General features: G+C 42.0%; 2 protein-coding genes across 2 annotated transcripts; both read left to right on the top strand.

Annotated features, from left to right (window-relative positions):
• Positions 1–488: 488 nt before the first annotated feature.
• LOC108880492 (progesterone-induced-blocking factor 1-like) lies at positions 489–5,908 on the top strand. Its single transcript, XM_018672031.2, has 6 exons — positions 489–658; positions 1,127–1,229; positions 2,944–3,074; positions 4,203–4,287; positions 5,302–5,481; positions 5,762–5,908. The coding sequence occupies exons 1-6, from the start codon at positions 519–521 to the stop codon at positions 5,906–5,908; spliced, it is 786 nt and encodes a 261-aa protein (XP_018527547.2). The 5' UTR covers positions 489–518.
• A 1,900-nt stretch (positions 5,909–7,808) lies between these two features.
• On the top strand, positions 7,809–16,997 carry LOC108880494 (Krueppel-like factor 5). The gene is made up of 4 exons (XM_018672032.2): positions 7,809–8,234; positions 9,379–10,516; positions 11,881–11,940; positions 14,428–16,997. The coding sequence occupies exons 1-4, from the start codon at positions 8,070–8,072 to the stop codon at positions 14,604–14,606; spliced, it is 1,542 nt and encodes a 513-aa protein (XP_018527548.1). The 5' UTR covers positions 7,809–8,069; the 3' UTR covers positions 14,607–16,997.
• The last annotated feature ends 632 nt before the right edge of the window (positions 16,998–17,629 follow it).

Here is a 17,629-nt window from a genome sequence, read left to right as displayed (position 1 = left end):
TCGTATTGGATTAAGATGTAGAGAAAAATCAGTAATTGCTATTGTGCAGGTGTAATAGAGGCCCTTGTGAGACCGGATGGAACAGAAGTTTAGGAGAATAAAAAGATGATGTGCAAAACAACTGAATTTTACTACAGCTTTTTTCCAGTAAATTTATAAAAGCTTGATACAGGAACAGAAGAAGTACAAACACAGGGTATCTGAAAAGTCTTAAAAAGCTTTAAATTTAGTTCACTTAAAAAGCCCATAGAAGGTATTAAAAAGTCTTAAATTTAATCTACTGCAGCCTTACATATTTTCTCTGCCTTAGACTGTTTAGTTATAAAGTGTAAAGCTAGTTATAAAATGTTTTGTCCTGTTATAGACTGAGGAAGTAATTTAAAAATAATCATAATAATAATAATCTTTCTTACCTTCATACCACTACGACTGTGAAAAATGTTAAAAGGTCTTAAAAAGTCTTTCATTTGATTCGGTGAACCCCTCAAACAACCACACACTGCTACCTGGTTATCATAATGGTCCTGCAGATGTATAGACAGTATTTATGTTTCTGTCTGTTGCCAGTTGAGAATGAAGAGGAAGCTGAGAGAGTTCTGTTCTCGTACGGCTACGGAGCCAATGTTCCCACAACGGCCAAAAGAAGACTAAAGCAGAGGTACAGTACATGATATACTTGGCATTTCAAGGAGAAGAGATATTGTTAGAAATGTCACTACATAAAAACTAAGTGCAGATTTTCCTTCCTGACCACATAAAGGACATTACAGCAATGTTGGTATTTTGATATTTTACTTAAGCTTTTCTGAGCATAAACCCATTCTCTCAGTACACCTTTAAGGCCTAACAAAGCAAACATTTGTATTTTCTACCTCATAAAACATTTGTACACCTAAATGTCCTGCACCATTTGTATCATTTCAAGTTTTTGTATGCATTTTCTAAAAGCAATACAGTAAAACAGTCCTTGATTTGAAACATGCATGTGCAACCAAAAACCCTCAATCTCAACTGTCGACTACCTAAACTGAAGGAGAAACAACACGGAAATACACGCTAGTGTAAACTTGTTGGTGTTGTCATGTTTTGGAATTTCCGCAACTGTGTTTGTGTGGCTGTTGTACAGCGTTCACCTGGCACGCAGGGTGCTGCAGCTTGAGAGGCAAAACACATCATTGAGGCAAGAGCTGGACAGATACAAGTCACAGACAGGACAGATATCTGAAGAGGTAAACACACACAAACACAGACACACATATGACATTCAGGTGGATAATTATAAATCAGATTTAAAGTTCAGTTTAAGCACTGCCAGCTCACTATAACCCTTGTTTTTTCCCACAATCACAGATCTTCCACAGCAACTCAGATTATGGTGATTTCTATCAAAGTCATAATGATTTATTTCAGCTGCCTTTCACCTCTCTCTTATTACATAAGAGAGTCATTATCACAGAGCCAAGCCTGGTGACTCCACTCTAATCATCCACGTTTACCTTCTCACACGATGGCATGACTCTGTGTCAATGGTGAGAGCACATCTAATCGCTCTCTTAAAGACAGACTCAACCCTGGCATCAAACCACATTCGATTACAAGAAGAAATGACTACAAAAATGTTTTTTTAATTGAGCAGCTTGTTAACCACACTACAGGACTCATTGATTAGGGTTTGTCCAAGTTTAACAATGGTCCTGTCAAATCCCCTTCTTTAAAATCAAGTCAAGTTTTGAGAGCAGACTGTAGATACCGCAGACCTTGGAGCGAGGAGTCTTAGTGCCTGTCACACTTGTTGACAGAGTGGAAAACATTGCCAAAAACCGTGACGGCCATGCTCTTCACTCTCCCAACTCACTGCACCAATCATCGAGGCTTTTGTTGCGTTTGGCACACAATATGCATGTGTGTTCAACGCTAAGACTTTAATTTTGGGTGTGTGTATTTTGTCTGTGTGTGACTCTGTGTGCAGTCACATGTCTACTACTCGTGCTCTGACGCTAAAAATCATCCAGTGAGGTTCGAAATTACGAGATTGACAGCTCCGGCGACCAGTGTGCATTAGCTGCTCCCCTCACTCTTTATTCTAATCTCAAAGAGAGCAGAGATTTTGCAAGACCCACTGGAGAGGGGGCAGAGTCGAGACTAAATAAGCCAGCCATTCAACTGTCAGCTGTGACTGACTGGCACTCGTGTGGAATACCTTATGATTCATCAAGCATGAAAGGAAGAAAGATGAAAAAATTATACTTCTCATTCACTGAAAAAGGCAAGGGTGTTAACCACTTAACCACCCACACAGATGCCCTGACTAACTATTGTCCTCACCCTCCCACCCAGTTCTATTCACTACTGGCTGGCTGTAAAAGTGGCTTAATGTGTAACACCCTAACTTTATCTATTGTTACATAGATTTTAAGCATGATAGTGGCCCAGTAATATCGTATTATGTGAAGAACATGCACTCTCATAAGGGATCATCAAAACCTTATAAAGATGTTTCTCTTTCAGTAATTGCAAGAAAGATGTTGTTAAGATTGTAAATTTTCATTGCATTTCCACTTCATATCTTCATCTGTAAATTCAGTGGTCTACTACTTTTTAATAAAAAGATATGCCTTCATAAAAGCTCACATTTAAGAGCACTGAAGCCATCCCTTCAGAGACAAAGACGTCAGAGATTAGGAAATCTTGGCTTTGGTTGTTGCTTCAAAGGTGAGTCACAAATATTGACAGAATTGCACTATTTTATGATATGACCACAGTGTGGAATTATTCCTTACATCAGCTTTTATATATACAGTGAACATCATGGTGACAGGTGTTTAGCTGTCATTGTGACTTTTCACAGTTCACAGAGTCGTACAGCGTGTGCTAAAATGTAGATCTGAGTTTTAGGTGTATTACTAAGTATGTAAGTATGCACATATATGTCTTGTTTGTCAGTTGTTGGCAGCCAACCAGCTGCTGCAGCAGACGCAGCAGCCCTATAGCTACCTGATTGAGACAGTGAGACAAAGAGAAGCACAGATCAGCACATTGAAGGAACGCATCACCTCGCTTGAGGACGATGTCAGGTACCTGTACAGATATGCACAATTTTCATTTTAACATTTTGTATCTTGTAATTTTCTCAGCAAGCCACACCTCCCACCCCTCTGCGTTTTTTTTTTTGCATTATCTCCCTTTGTTGTCTTCTGTCCTTATCAGACCTAGCTCAGTCTGTGTTTGTGCAAACCTGCATGTGTTTGTACCCAAGTGTTTCACATCAGCACACCTACACTACCTGGCACTGACCTAAATCCTTCTAGTCCCCCTCTGTATTTTAACCTGAGAAATATGCAAAACTGACAGACTGCAGGTTTTCTCTTGCTGCTCACTACTACTGAGCGCTCACCTGGGGCAAGCAGGAAAGCAAAAAAAAAGAAAAATAGAATCCTTTTTAAAATGCTCTCAAGCTTCTCAAGCCTCCCCATCTGACAGAGATATTGAAGTTTTCCTCTGGCTGTGCAGTATTATCTGTTTTAACAGCAGAAACACAGCTCACAGGAGATTTTCACTTTTAAGTACTACAGGCTCTCTGTCTTAAGTATTAATTGTATTCTCAGTTATTCAAAATTCACTCAGCTCAGAGATTGGCTAACATCAGGCTTTTTTCCAAAGTTCTCAGTAAAAGGTGAGGTTACCAAACTGTTATTTCAAGATTTGCAAGATGATTTGCTTTAAAGCACCCCATTACAAGCTCCTGCTTGTATGTGTCACAGCCCGAGGAAAGAACGCTTGGACAGTGCTGTGAAAGCTCTAGTCTTCTCAGAAGATGTAAGACTCACAAACTCACAAAAGGCTTTTAAAGGGCAATTTCTTATTTAGTATATTTTAGAAATTCATGACTTGTGTTTAATTTATTGTTTGGCTGTTGGTGGTTTTATACCAGTGATTTATGCTCTCAACACTAGTAAACCAATTAGAGTCCATAATTTTTCCATATTACACAGTCACGCAAATGAAGCAACATTCTGGAATCTTGAAAAGCCTACCTTAATGAATCACATGAACTGTCAGTGATTCAGAGGACTAACTTGTTCAGCAAGTTTAACATGACCTTGTACATGACAACAATAATGTAATATAATAGTCATAACTTGTAGTAAGTATAGAAATATTTTCCTGTTAACTCTGATCTCTGTTTTTGGGTGTAACCCCAGTTCTCTGAGGAAAGAGCGGACCGCCCTGCAGCAGGTGAAAAACAACATGGCCGCCGATCTGGAGAGACTGCTCAACCATCGGGAGGTACACGTGATGATGATGTTGTTTGTTATGTTTAACTGATGTTTTCCATCGTGATGTTGTGTAGCTGTAAACAGCTGCATTCAGTGTCTCCCATTCTATTTCTTTTTTAGTCCAACCAAAACCTAAAAATATTTTGATATATTTAAGTTGAAGAAAAGCAACTTATTCTCACTTTTGAAAACCTCAAATCATGAAATGTTTTTTATTTTTGCTTAATAATTATTACATTTCCTGTTGATTAAGTTATCAAATAATCTAGTAATCATTGCAGCTCTGCTTTTTATATTTAAAATAAGACAGGCGTTTGATATTCACACCAGACAAGTTATTGCACTGTGTTGCAATGCTTCCTTCAAGATTGCGTGTGTTCGTGTGCGCGTGCACGTGGATGAGTGTGTCCCCCCCCCCCTCGAAGCCAGCCGTTTGCTGTATGAAGTATGTGCCCTGTCATAGACAGCTGTTCCTCTGCTTGGCTGTTTGGGATGCCACCAGGGTGCGTGTGTGTTTTGGTGTATGTGTGTGCACTCGTGCGTGCGTACGTGCGTGTGACATGCCAGGGCTCATGTCCTCAGGGGTGATAAATAGAACCGTGAAATGGCCCAGAGTCCTCCCCTCTGCCCTGCTGCCACCCCTGCAGACCCTTGGGCTTGTTGAGTTTATTGCAAGTTGTCCCATAGTTGGTCTTCAAGAGGTTCACCTGCATTGGCCTGTGGTTCAGGGAAAACATGTCACCAGAAAGCAGCTATAAAAATTCTTGGAAATATACATTTTAAAGCCAATATTTCACAACATGTTGAAGTATTATCTTAAAATATTATATACGAGTGGTACATTTATTTCAATTTTTACTTCAATTTTTACTTCATCTCTATGATTAAAAAATAACCTGATAATTTAGTTGAGACCTCTGGCCTCTCAGACACTACACTCCCAGTTATTTCTCATAAAGATTTATGTTTATTATTTCACCTTTGTTTTCATGTCCTTATTTTCATGAACCATGGGATTCTCCAGGAGTTAGCAGTGATGAAGCAGGTCCTGATCAGCATGCGGTCCAGACAGGGAGACGCTTTGGATCTGCTGGAAACGGATAAAACCGATGTCAGGAGCTCTGGCGCAAGAAAACAACAGTCTAAAAGAATCAATCGGACCGCAGAGGAAGAGTCACCAAACAAACCCAAACCCACTGTATTCGTAAGTGTCTAACTTGGCAACACCCTTGTATGAGTCACACCACCTTAACCTGCCTGGACAGAAGTTCAAAACAAAGGACACTAAAGGTTCTCAGGAATGATAAATTGCTTTTCTGACATTTGGTTTCATTTGAGATTTTCGGTGCAGTCAGCTGAGTAAAGATACGCTGTAGTCTTAAATCCTTGGAGCATGAAAAGTCAAACAGGGTGAATACAGAGAAAAGCTCTTGCTCTGGACTTCTCTAACCATCATTTCCTCTTTCTGTCTCTTTCATTTGCAGACCAAAAAAGAAGTTCCTGACTGGTATCAAAAGCTGAGCAGAAACCCAAATAAACTACTACTACTACAACTACTACTATGGCTACTAATAATTTTCACTCAGGGCTTTAGCAATCTCATGTTTTTATCAAGGGTGTTTGTATTTTAAACCTTTAAATTACACTTTAAATTTCAACAACTTTGAAATACAAAAGCAGAAACTGTTACTGGTGTCAGTGTTTTGTTGTTCTCAACCCCTGGTTACATATTGTTCAGAAAGGATAAATTCTCCACGTACTGGTCCAAAACCAGAGGTATTACCTTCCACAGGGTACACATTCCTAGCTAACTGACTGCCCAAAAATTCCTCTTTCTTGGCAGTGGTCTGTTTTATTAGGTCTGTCTATCATTATTTTCTCATCTTTTCCAGGTTCGCAGATACTGGTGGCCACAGACAAACAGCATTGCAGGAACTTTAGCCTTTGATTTGCACAAGCTGAGGCTCCTTTGGCTTTAAATATAGACATAGCAGGCATACCTTTATCATTTCAGACCATGTTCTTATCGGTGTCATATTAAACTTGGCCAGGGGACTGCTGTAAAGCCAGTTTGTCATTTTTCATCAGTTTTTTTTTCTTTTTAATCAAATGCTTTTTCTAACTGAGCTTATAATAGTTTGCAATACACCACCTTATTTTCTTGTTATATTGTATAACCAGAACAAACACTACATTAGAATTTGCTTAAAAAAACAGCACTTGTCACTTGTATGACATCAGTTCATGCACACACTTTAACATGTGTCAGAAATTCACAGGCCCTGTTTATTTCTGCGTCGCTGCTTCACAAGGTATTTCCCATAATAAACTGCACAAGATGTTAACATGTGATCTTGTCCTTTGTAAATAATGTTGACACCATAACACCATCCACCTCACCATACAAGGGTGTCCTCTTAACTTTAAAGATCCCTCATTGTCACATATTAAAGGGGCACTCGGAACAACTTTGCACACAAAGCTCATTTTTCTTGTCGCTACAGGTGCCACCGTGCACACTGTTAGTTGTGTCTTCTGTGTCTTTAGAGGTGCTTTCCAAAGTTTTAAATAAACCATCTCAGCTCAGGCTGAGGACTTCAAATTTTGAACAGAAAACCTGCATTTACAAACTGGATGTGTGGGGTTTGAATGAAGTGGGCATTTAGGAGGCATTAGGAGTCTAATGAAAGACTCACATTATGGGATTATGGCGGGTCTTGTTTTAACTTGTCTCTTTTGAGACCCCCAACTACATGGAAGTGATGTACTAGAATATTCCTTTAAGGGTTTACAGTAGACAAGGAGGTACATTGTGGCAAATATAACTCAGATTTGAATTTTCAGAATTTGAGAATATGAATATTTCCTATAGAACTTTGGTGAAAAGTACCGCACTTAAGTATAATTCTGAGGTACTTAAGCAACTCCATTTTATACTTCTACAACAATACATTTTGGAGGCAGATGTTTTACTTCACAACATTCATCTGACAGCTTTAGATTGACTTATTTTAATAAATAACAATCAACTAATAACTTATGATATAATATTATCTAGCAGTTTTTTATTAGTCACAATTTCTGTAATTTCTTCCATCAGCAGCATTACTTCAACTTGAATGCAATAGTTATGGCCCAAATAATATTCTTCTGAAATGGGCCATTCTGCGTTATATTTTACTTTTCACACTTTATAGTATATTTTGATGTTAATACTTTTGTACTTTTACTTTTTAAATGCATTTCTACTTGTACTGAGTATTTCTATACTGTGGTATATTTACTTTTACTGAGGTAAAAGATCTGAGTACTTCTCAGGCCACTGCCTATTGCAGATATTCTTTTTACAAAAGACATGTTTAAAAAAGGTTGAGTTTCACCCTCACTACCTTTGTGGATGTGTGTGAGGTCTGGCCGTGCCTGTATACACTTTACGACAGTGTTGTCGGTGTATTTAGATGGAGCGTAGGGCGGTGGCCGGTGAATGAATGATCAAAGCCTTTTTAAAGGTTTGGTGGGCGGTGCATGCGCTGTATTTACACTGGAGCCGCTCCGCCCTTACAACAGGAGATAGAAAACTGTCTGTGGGCCGGTGGAGGAATGAAACAAGTGGAAGGGGATGTAGCAGCCGGCCACGCAGTTAATAACTCCACCGCACGCGCTCCACCTCGTCGGTTTCGTTCCTTTCCCGGTGGTACGCTGTAGCATCATCCTCCCTTCTTTTTTTTATTTTTTTATTTGCATAACAGGACGAGCGATCGTTGTGCGGCGGTGCTGCTGCGTCGGAGCTTCATGGCCGCGGCACTCACGATGAGCGGCGGCGGGCAGGAGGATCCCTTCTATACGCTGCAGAAGGCGACTCTCCCCGCTGGATTCCCTCTGGAGGACTCGGCGTTGTTCGGCTTGGACTGCAAGATCTCAGAAACGGACAAGGCTGGACAGAACGACTACACACAGGTAAACACGAACAGAAACCACCGACTTTACACATTAGTGATGTATTTCATTGAATGGGCGTGGCAGACTGGTTGTACACTCAGGTTGTTTTTTTTTTTTTTTTTAATTTGTTTGTTTCTTGCTGGCCTCCACCTTTCAGTCGACCCTAGCTGCATGATGTTAATCATCACTTTGCTGTGTACTATTTGCGGTAAGCAGGGCTGCGACCAGCTGGACAGTGAAGCCGAGCTGCTCCGCCTGCAAAACGCATTCACCGCATGTTTTTTTTTTTTTTTTTCTGTGCCAGCCAGTTGGTCACCAGTTGTTGGTCTCTCCTTGGCGTCCCCTCTCACCATCATACCACCCTGACAACAACTGACTCCAGCTTCGGACAGAAAGGTCCCGGCAACTCTGCCCCCCCCCCCCCTCCCTCCCTCCCTCCCCACCATCCTCACTACCACCACCACCCCAGTTAGCAGGAAACTTGTGCGGCAGAGGAGAGAGGTCTATGTAACAGCTGGTAGGATCAGGAGCCTAGAAATAGCAGCCCATCCCCAGACTACTGCTGCTGCTGCTGCTGCTGCTGCCGCCACTGCTGCTGCAGCGGACAGGGAAGGCATGGGTGTTTCCCCATTCCCTTTCATGTTGCTGTTTCATCCTCTGCTGCAGGGCTCCTCTAACTTTTACACCAGTTAGATCCCTTCTGATTCACAGCAATCAGGTGCACAATATGAATTGCTTGGGGAATTGTTTTGACCCCAAAGTTGATCACCTGTTTGATCAGCGATGTGCAGATTTCCTAATGTTAAAACGAGAGGAGTTAGATCTCTTTATTTTTCGCCAGAGCGTAGGCTGATCCTCAACTGTTGCCCTTGCAGCTGATAGGTTTTTGAGTTCAGCCTTGCAGGGAGAGAGGGAATGTGGCAACCGCCTATTGATGACTACTTGATAAATGTTTTAGCGGTGACTGTCCTATCAAACCTTTGTCTTCTCAAAATAGCGCCTCAGAATAGTTTCATGGTGGCTCATGAGAAGCGCTTGCTGAAGTCAGAGCTGGGTACATTTCATTTTAACCAGAGTTTACTTTAAAACCAGGAAATTATGTGTTTCTAAACCAGACTTTTTATGTGTGTTTGTCTTTCTTTTTCTTTTTTTTTATCAACAGGCAAAATGTGAGATGGACAGGTATCTCTCCCCTCAGCCTCTTTCCCTCCCACCTTCCACAGATGGCCAGCAGAAGCCACACAGGGACAGCACATCTGCAGTGGATCAGTTCTTCGCTGACGATCACGCCGGCGCTCCCTACACCCTCAACATGAATCTTTACCTCCCCGACGTCGCCTACCTGAGGATGGGCTTGTGTCAGCAGGTGCGGCCCCCTCAGCACCAGAACCACGCAGGTCTCACCCAAATCAAAACAGAATCTGCCTCCCCGTGTTTCTCCCCCAACCTGCAGCCGCACTGCCCCAGCTCTACGCCCGCCACGAGTAGCTGCAGCACATCTGGGCACGGCCCCGGGAGCATCGCCATGGAAACCTCAGCCATAAACATGACATTAACAGGGTTACCAGACTTCACCAGTGTTTTCAACCAGTCGGGAGGCGGCCGAGGCGGCGATTCGGTGCCAGAGGTGTTTGTCAAACAGGAAATGTCGTCACAGTTCGAGCAGCACGCTCTCCACCACCATGACGGCAGCGGCTCGTTGTTTCAGCTCCTAAACTCTGGCTTGGACCATCACCATGGCAATGGTATGGAGGCTCAGCATCAGCATCAGCATCATCATCAGCAGCAGATACAACACACTTCCACTTCCACAATCCACACGCCTTTCCATGACTTGCCGGTAGCTTCCTCTGCATCTCAACAGGAGCAGACTGCCAAGCCTTCCTACTGTGGCCTGGGCGGGGGAGCGTACACACACCCTCACCCTCAGGCGCACCCCCATTTCCTCCAGCAGCACGTGCCCTACCTGCCGCCCTCTCCGCCCAGCTCGGAGCCCGGCAGCCCCGACAGACAGAAGGAGCTGCTCCACACCATGTCCCCTCCTCCCTCATACGCGGCTACCATCGCCTCCAAGTTGGCAGGCGGCACCCCAGGGCTCGGACCCAGCCCGGGACCCGGCGGCTTAGCCCTGCCCCTCACCACGGGTCCCGCGCCGGTCCCAGGCCAAGCCGCTGCCCTTCCCCAAGCCCCCACCACAACCCCAGCCCCGACCCCAGCTCAGACCACCGTGCCTGTCCGCTACAGCCGGAGGAACAACCCTGACCTGGAGAAACGACGGATCCACCACTGTGATTACCCAGGTTAGAACAAGAGCACAGGTCTTCCACTGTGTGCGCATGTTGATTCCTGTCACTGCTGTGTGAGTGTGTTTATTTTTACACTGAGCTGCGGTCAGGTGAATCTCCGCTCACTCACAAAGGTCAGCTTTTAGAAAACCAGCTTTATTTTAAGACACCAGTGCATTTTTTTGAAATTATATGTTGTGTTTTGAATGACTTTCCCAGGCCAATGAGTCACGATATGTACTGCAGCCACAGCACAGAACATGCTGCTCCGGGATCAGAATATTTTGGCAATGGAGACCATCAGTCACTGCCTGTCAATTAACTGTCTGGTTGAAAATCTACTTTATACGTTTATTACCACACCTCAAATAGCTCCGGCACTCTCAGCCGTGAGCTCTCCTACATTGTTGTGGCTTTAAAGTCATCACTGGTATGATCGTGGGATGAAGTGTGTGTGTGTGTGTGTGTGTGTGAGTGTGTTAATTAGATAGACATTCTCCTTAAATGACATTTGATTTTATTTTTACACACACACACACTTGCATACAGTCACACTTGAGATTGCATGCACAGATATTTTTCTAACTGGCTTACACACACACACACACACATACTGTAGCTATACGATGTGCAGCTACTTGTAGGACATGTAATGTCAACTAGCCTGTGGCAGCGTGTAAAATAGGCTGTGCCTCCTGCAGCATGTTCGCACACGTCTAATTTCTTTAAAGTCAGATGAAGTAGATGTGTCATATTCACACAAGGACAGACCCACACTTTACCCAATGCATGTTAGTCACACTGTTCTCTGTTTATTTATTTTTTTACAGTACATTAAATTCTATCATTCTATCCTTGTTTTAAGTCATAATAAATCTGAAGAATATCTTTCTAAATCATTTGAAATCCTAATGACCTTTCTGACATACTATGTATGAGATAATATGCAAAAGGTTTTGTAATCCACAACTTAAAATATCAAGACTTTGATGTCAAACTAACAGGTGCAGTGAACAGAAGTTCTGTACTCTGAGCGATTAGTGGCATGTGGTTGAGTTAATTTATTTGCAAATACACCAAATTTAAACCGTTTTGATTCCAGATAAGAATGCGTGGGCCACTTTTTTAACACAGTTACATGAACTTTTAAAAATCTGAATGTGTGTTGGACTACTTTTTGTTTTTCTACAAAACAACATTGAGTATATGTGATTCCAACCAGCTTCTGTTCTTCATTAGTCCAAATTTCTAGCATACCACAGCTCCGTTTATTGGGTAAATACATATCTGGCACCTAAATTATTTGGATTTGGATTTAGCCTTCTGTTTGTGTTTATCTCTCTGTCTGTCTGTCTCTCTGTCTGTGTGTCTGTCGTCAGGCTGCAAGAAGGTCTACACCAAGTCGTCCCATCTGAAAGCCCACCTCAGAACTCACACGGGTAAGGCATTCCTCTTAATTAATGCAGCCTTTTTAAACGGGACCAGTCGAAAAAATGACGCTGCCCACTCGACTCGTATTTCGGTATCTGCGCTGGCACCATGTTGCTAGGCAGAGTGTTGTGTTCTTGGCATGTGTGTGTAAATGTATCCTACCCCATTCCCATCCTCTGCCCAATATACTATTCCATCAAAACAGGTGGAAGTGACACACTTCTGCCAGGGGATGACTCTCGCGCTATGTGGTCAGCGCTAGACGTGTGGTGCCGTGTCTCTCGGGATCCCATTGCCTGTTTAGACATTGATGTTTAAATGCTTTGATACACTTTTCGGAGACTAGTCAGGCTTGTTCAATGCTATAAATATATACAAGATCTGTCTGTGCAGATACAAAAATATCTTAGATCATCTTGTCCGTCATATCTCCGCTTCAGTCATCCCCGTGTGCCCTTCACAGTCCATTCTCCTTTTTATTGTATTCACTTTCTTTTCTTCTCTCTTTTCAGTCGCTCTCATTCCTTTGCATTTACAGTAACATTTGAACTATTAGTTTTGGATGAGCAATGTCAACAAACAAAGTACTTAGGTGTTGGGCCCCACCTCACTCCAGCTAACAAAACAAAGCTTCTGTTGATATCTACGCATTCCTCACTCATCTGGATACACACACAAAACTCACTCTTACCACTTTGCAATCCAGAATCTGTTCCATTTGTGAATCTCAACTAGTCGCTCTGTTGTTGTGGGTGTGCTTGCCATGCATTTCAGCACTGGGAACATGACACGACAATTAGATCTGGCGTCATTCGTGCTGCAGGCTGATTGTGGTTATTGCAGTTATTACAGACCACAAGATGAGAACACGACACGTAAAGAGGGATGTAGCAGCAGCCTCCATACCCCCCCCCCCCCCTGTCAGCCTCGCTTAGTTATTTTTCCTCATTTATTTCCATCGCTTTCATTCATCTAATCATCTGCTCCCTCTGCTTTTTGTGCCGCCCTCCCACCTTCTGCCCTTCCTGGACACCCCCCCCCCCACCCGTCCTCTATTTCTATCTTTGTCTGTTACTCATTCTACTTCTCTTATTCAGCTGCTTCAGTGCACTCGTATACACACACACTCTCTCTCACACACACACAGACACGTCCACACACACCTGTCAGTAATCTGTATGAGATGATTCCTAATGCGTTTGGGTCCCTGTGGGAGTTCCCACTCTAATCTCCATCAACATCCATTACCCTGATTGTTTGTGTGTCTGTGTGCGTGCGTGCGTGCATGGGTGCATGTGTTTTGCGAGTGTATTGTGAGAACTGAACGCTTCTCTCAGTTCACTTCTTTTTTTTTTCCTCTGCATCTTTTCATTGACTCTCCTCATTGTGTTCAGTTTCAGGTGTGTTTTTCTAACTTTGGCGATGCGGTGGTTAATTTTGTAACAGGTTTACTGTGGTTGTTTTAGCAATGCTGCAGACCTCGCTGTGTTTGTTTAAAGGGTCAGTTCACCCAAATGATAAAAAAGGGCAGTTTCCCACTTGCGTCTAGTGGTATCCATCATGCAGATACTTTTGTTTATACTCACCCAGGTTTTGAAATATCCATCTCTGAGATATCTGCTTCAACTCCAGTTTAATTGAGGTGTATAGAACTATGTTTATGGTGCACAGAGAACCTCTAAATATGATATTTTAACATTTTAATTATGTTTTCCAGAGCCGTTATCTCATTAAGCAACTTTGCAACTTCCCAACTGGCCATATTTCTTAAGTACCCATTGTCACCAGACCAAACTGAATACATAGTGGCAGAAATGTTTCTGAAGTCTTGTCTTTGGAGTTCAATGTACTCATCAAGAGTTTTTTGAATGTCAGTTCTTAATTTAAATATCTTGAATGAAATTCAAATGCATCAAAACCTGCACCAGTGAAGCCAAAATGGATGGATATTATTAGAGTTAAGTGCAAAAATATATTTGGGTGAACAAGACGTTTAATCCCACGTCTGAGCCAGAGGACCTGGACTGGTAGTTGCACATCACAGGGTGAGGTGGTTGACTTTTGGGCCTAAGACAGAGATCGGGCTGAATGAAACAGGTTGCACTTGTTTTCACAAAGAACCTGCAGCTGCAGCTGAAGGTTGCTGGAATGAGAGAGAGACAAAGAGATGTGCACAGAAGCAAAGGCAGACTACACAGACGAGTCGTCCATGGGAAACTTGGGCAGTGTTAGTGTTTGAGTGCTTGATGAATGTCTGTGACAGCGTTATGACTCTATAAGCAGTTAGACTACTGGACTTTTCAGTAAAGCCTGTTTTCCCAGTACCTCCACCCAGCTGCATGAATCATGTAACTCAGGGAATTAGCGTCTATTTTAATGACAAGCTATGTAACCAGCACTATCAGTACCTATAATCACACAATGATATTCTCTGGTAGCTCCTAGACATGTTCAGTTTTCTTCATCATACTTTCTCTTTTCTCCCTCCCCTGCAGGTGAGAAGCCGTACAGGTGTACGTGGGACAGCTGCGACTGGCGTTTCGCCCGCTCGGACGAGCTGACGCGTCACTACCGGAAGCACACGGGCGCCAAACCCTTCCAGTGCGCCGTCTGCTCGCGCGCCTTCTCCCGATCCGACCACCTCGCCCTGCACATGAAGAGACACCAGAACTAGCAGCATTTGCACACACACACACACACACACACACACACATATACACACTACAAATACACAAGCACTACACGTAAAGCACTCACTTTTTTTTTCCCACAACTCCAATGTTACAAGCTGCCTGATGCAGAGCAGCTTTCACTGACACCACAGCTCCTCCTGGTGCTGCTATCATGTGCTAAAACAGTACGATAGCCTAACAAACATGTTGCTCTTTCACCCAGAGTGGGATGATTTGGAGGTTGTAAAATAGAAAGACCTTTAACCTCCAGATTTACTTGGTATAGACTTTGGATGAATGCAAAGAAAAAAAAGTAGTAACAACAACAAAAAAATGGTAGCTCCAAAATGTGTGTCCAGTCCATTTGGACTCTTTTGTGTGACTGGAATGAAAGCACTCAAAACTTGTACATCTCTTTTTTTTCCATTGTTCTAACATAGAACTGGCTTCATAACAAAAACTAGTCAAACCAAATCTTTGTTTACTCTGTGGTTTGTTAGTTTGTTTATATAACTGGAATATCCAGATTTGATTTTTTTTTTTTTTTTTTTTTTTTTTTTTTTTTTTACCAAATCATTTGGTTTGCACTAGAATTGGTCATCTTAAGTCCGAGCCTTTCTGGCTCACGCATCTCATTCACCACTGGAACGATCATTATCACTACTGGACTGAAACTCACAAATCATTGCTGTTCAGATATTAAAAATTGAAGGCATTTATACTCTGGAGAGAGGGAAGATAGTGCAGGGGAAAAAAATCGAGGGAGGGGTGCAGATAGAGAGATGGAGAGATTTTTGATTTTAGAGAGAGGAGATCTGAGGACAACTGAGAAACAGAGGGAGGTGGATGGTTGCTAAAGAGCAGCAATTAGGTGATGAATTATTCAGATTGTCTTTCGATGGATTCCCAGCCAGAGAAATGTAAGCAGAACCTGTAGACATATCCTAGAATTCATTCAGTTAAACAGAATTGACTGTATTTGATGCACAAGCTCGAATTAAGCGTCTTCGAAATGCAGTTACTTTACATCATCTGTCTCATCCATCTTGTCTTTTACTTCTTTCAGATGTTTTGAACCAAAGTATCATCTTCATTCTTCGACACCGTATTAAGTGCCTCCTCCTCTGGTTTATGTGTTTGTGTTCAGTGGTAGCAGAGCTGTGATCGGTTTAGACAGTCGCATGGTGCTGTTTTTCTTTCTTAATCTCTTGACTCAGCTTTTTGTAAAAAGGAAATTTATTTTAAGTTACAAGATTACCCATCATTCATTGTAATTTAACAGCTCAGCTCAGGCAACTTCACAGACATCCTGACACAATGTGGACACAATTTAAAAAAAAAAGTGAATTTGACACTCAGTCCTTTCTCTGAGGGTTTCTGCTCTCTGACTGTACACAACTAACTTGCAACGCGGCTCAGTCAGATCAGTCAATCGAACGTGGACACGTTTTTTGGGGGTTTTTTTGTTTTTTTTGTTAAAGGGGCAGTTTCACATTTTTTCAAGCTGTTCTATAAACAATGCTCACAAGCCTGTATGTACATTGCAGAAGTTACTGATCACACACTGGCCATAAAGAGAAACCTGCTTAAAACATTTTCAATATAAGTGATGGGAGACAACGGTCTTCATTCTGTGTAGAAACACATTGTGAAGTTCAGCTGGAGATAACGTTTGGCTTTATCATTCTGTGTCAGGCAAATCAAGTGGGTATCTTTCAGAGTTAATCTTATCTTTGTGCTCTAACAGTGTTTACTTGTTGAGCTGGGTGAGGAATTACAAAGAGGGGACTTCATACTGAAAAAGAAAATACTCAGTTTGTTTGGCACTGAAATCACCTTCTTAATGTACATATGGACATGAGAATACTTGGAAAAACTGTGAACCTGCCCTTTGATGTACACTTCAGTGTCCATTTTGGTGGTGTGGTTTAGCCTCAACTTACAACTGTATTTGTTAATTCACTGCAGGTAGCGTTAAGATAATATAGCACTGTAATGTATTTATTTGATTGTGTAGAAGTGGGGGTTGTACCAGATCAACCGTCTTTCTCCCCAGCAAAAATGCCTTAATGTAAATATATGCACTGTAAATAACTTGATTTTGTTTGTTTGTTTGTTTTTCCTCTTTTGTTATTATTTTGTAAACAAAAGGGCAAAAAGAGGAAAAAATGCCCCGCATCCAAAAACTATTTGAGCCTTTTTTTTTTCCTTCTCGGATTTGTTTTCTTGTCAAAGATATTTTGATGCCATTGTTTTATATATTGTCCTTCCAAACAACTTATTTTATAAATCCTTTTTTTTTTTCTTCCGTGGTAAACGTTCCAAAGACAAAAGTTGTTTTTCTTCAACTGAGTGAAGCCGATCCTAATAAAGTCAACTGACACTTTTACAGATGTGCTCTTGTGCTCAAGTTAATGGGAAAATTTCTTCTTTATCCTCTGACAATGGCTGAATTTCCTGGCTTGTGGAAGTATGTGGCACATTTAGTTTTTTCGTCCATGAGTTTTATATTGGAACATTTTTTGGATGAGTAAGCCGTGCTGTGCAGATAGAGAGATGGTGTCTGTGGGGCATTAAAACAAGCCTCGTCAAGGCCCTAAATGAAACAAATGAGACATAACCGCACTTAATCTTTTAAAATCTAAACAGGGGTTTTTTGTGGAAGTGCTGATCCTCTTGAGTCTGGGATTTTCTGTGGTAGATCCAACATACTTAAAAGTTCAGTTTCAGGCAAAAGGAGATAAGGGGAAGATGTGGAGGAGAGAGGCGAAGCGCTCTTGTCCGGGACCTGCAAGTAACCTGCGGCACCCTTGCTGATCAACAAACAATAGTCCTTTGATATCCCAGCAAGAGACAATGGACAAGAAAATAAATTTGACCACCACTCGGGGACCGGAGGGGAATCCCGCTGCATTGAAATGGACATACAAACATGCACACACACACACACACGCACACACCATATGTTCTTGGTTTAAATCATAAATGTGACCCAGGGTCTCTGTTGTAATCTACCTCAGATGTC

The sequence above is a fragment of the Lates calcarifer genome, unplaced genomic scaffold (genome assembly GCF_001640805.2).
Source record: "Lates calcarifer isolate ASB-BC8 unplaced genomic scaffold, TLL_Latcal_v3 _unitig_94_quiver_1956, whole genome shotgun sequence".
In the NCBI taxonomy this organism is placed as follows: Eukaryota; Metazoa; Chordata; class Actinopteri; family Centropomidae; genus Lates; species Lates calcarifer.
Note: the sequence above shows the minus strand (reverse complement) of the source record. Positions and strands in the feature narration are given on the sequence as shown.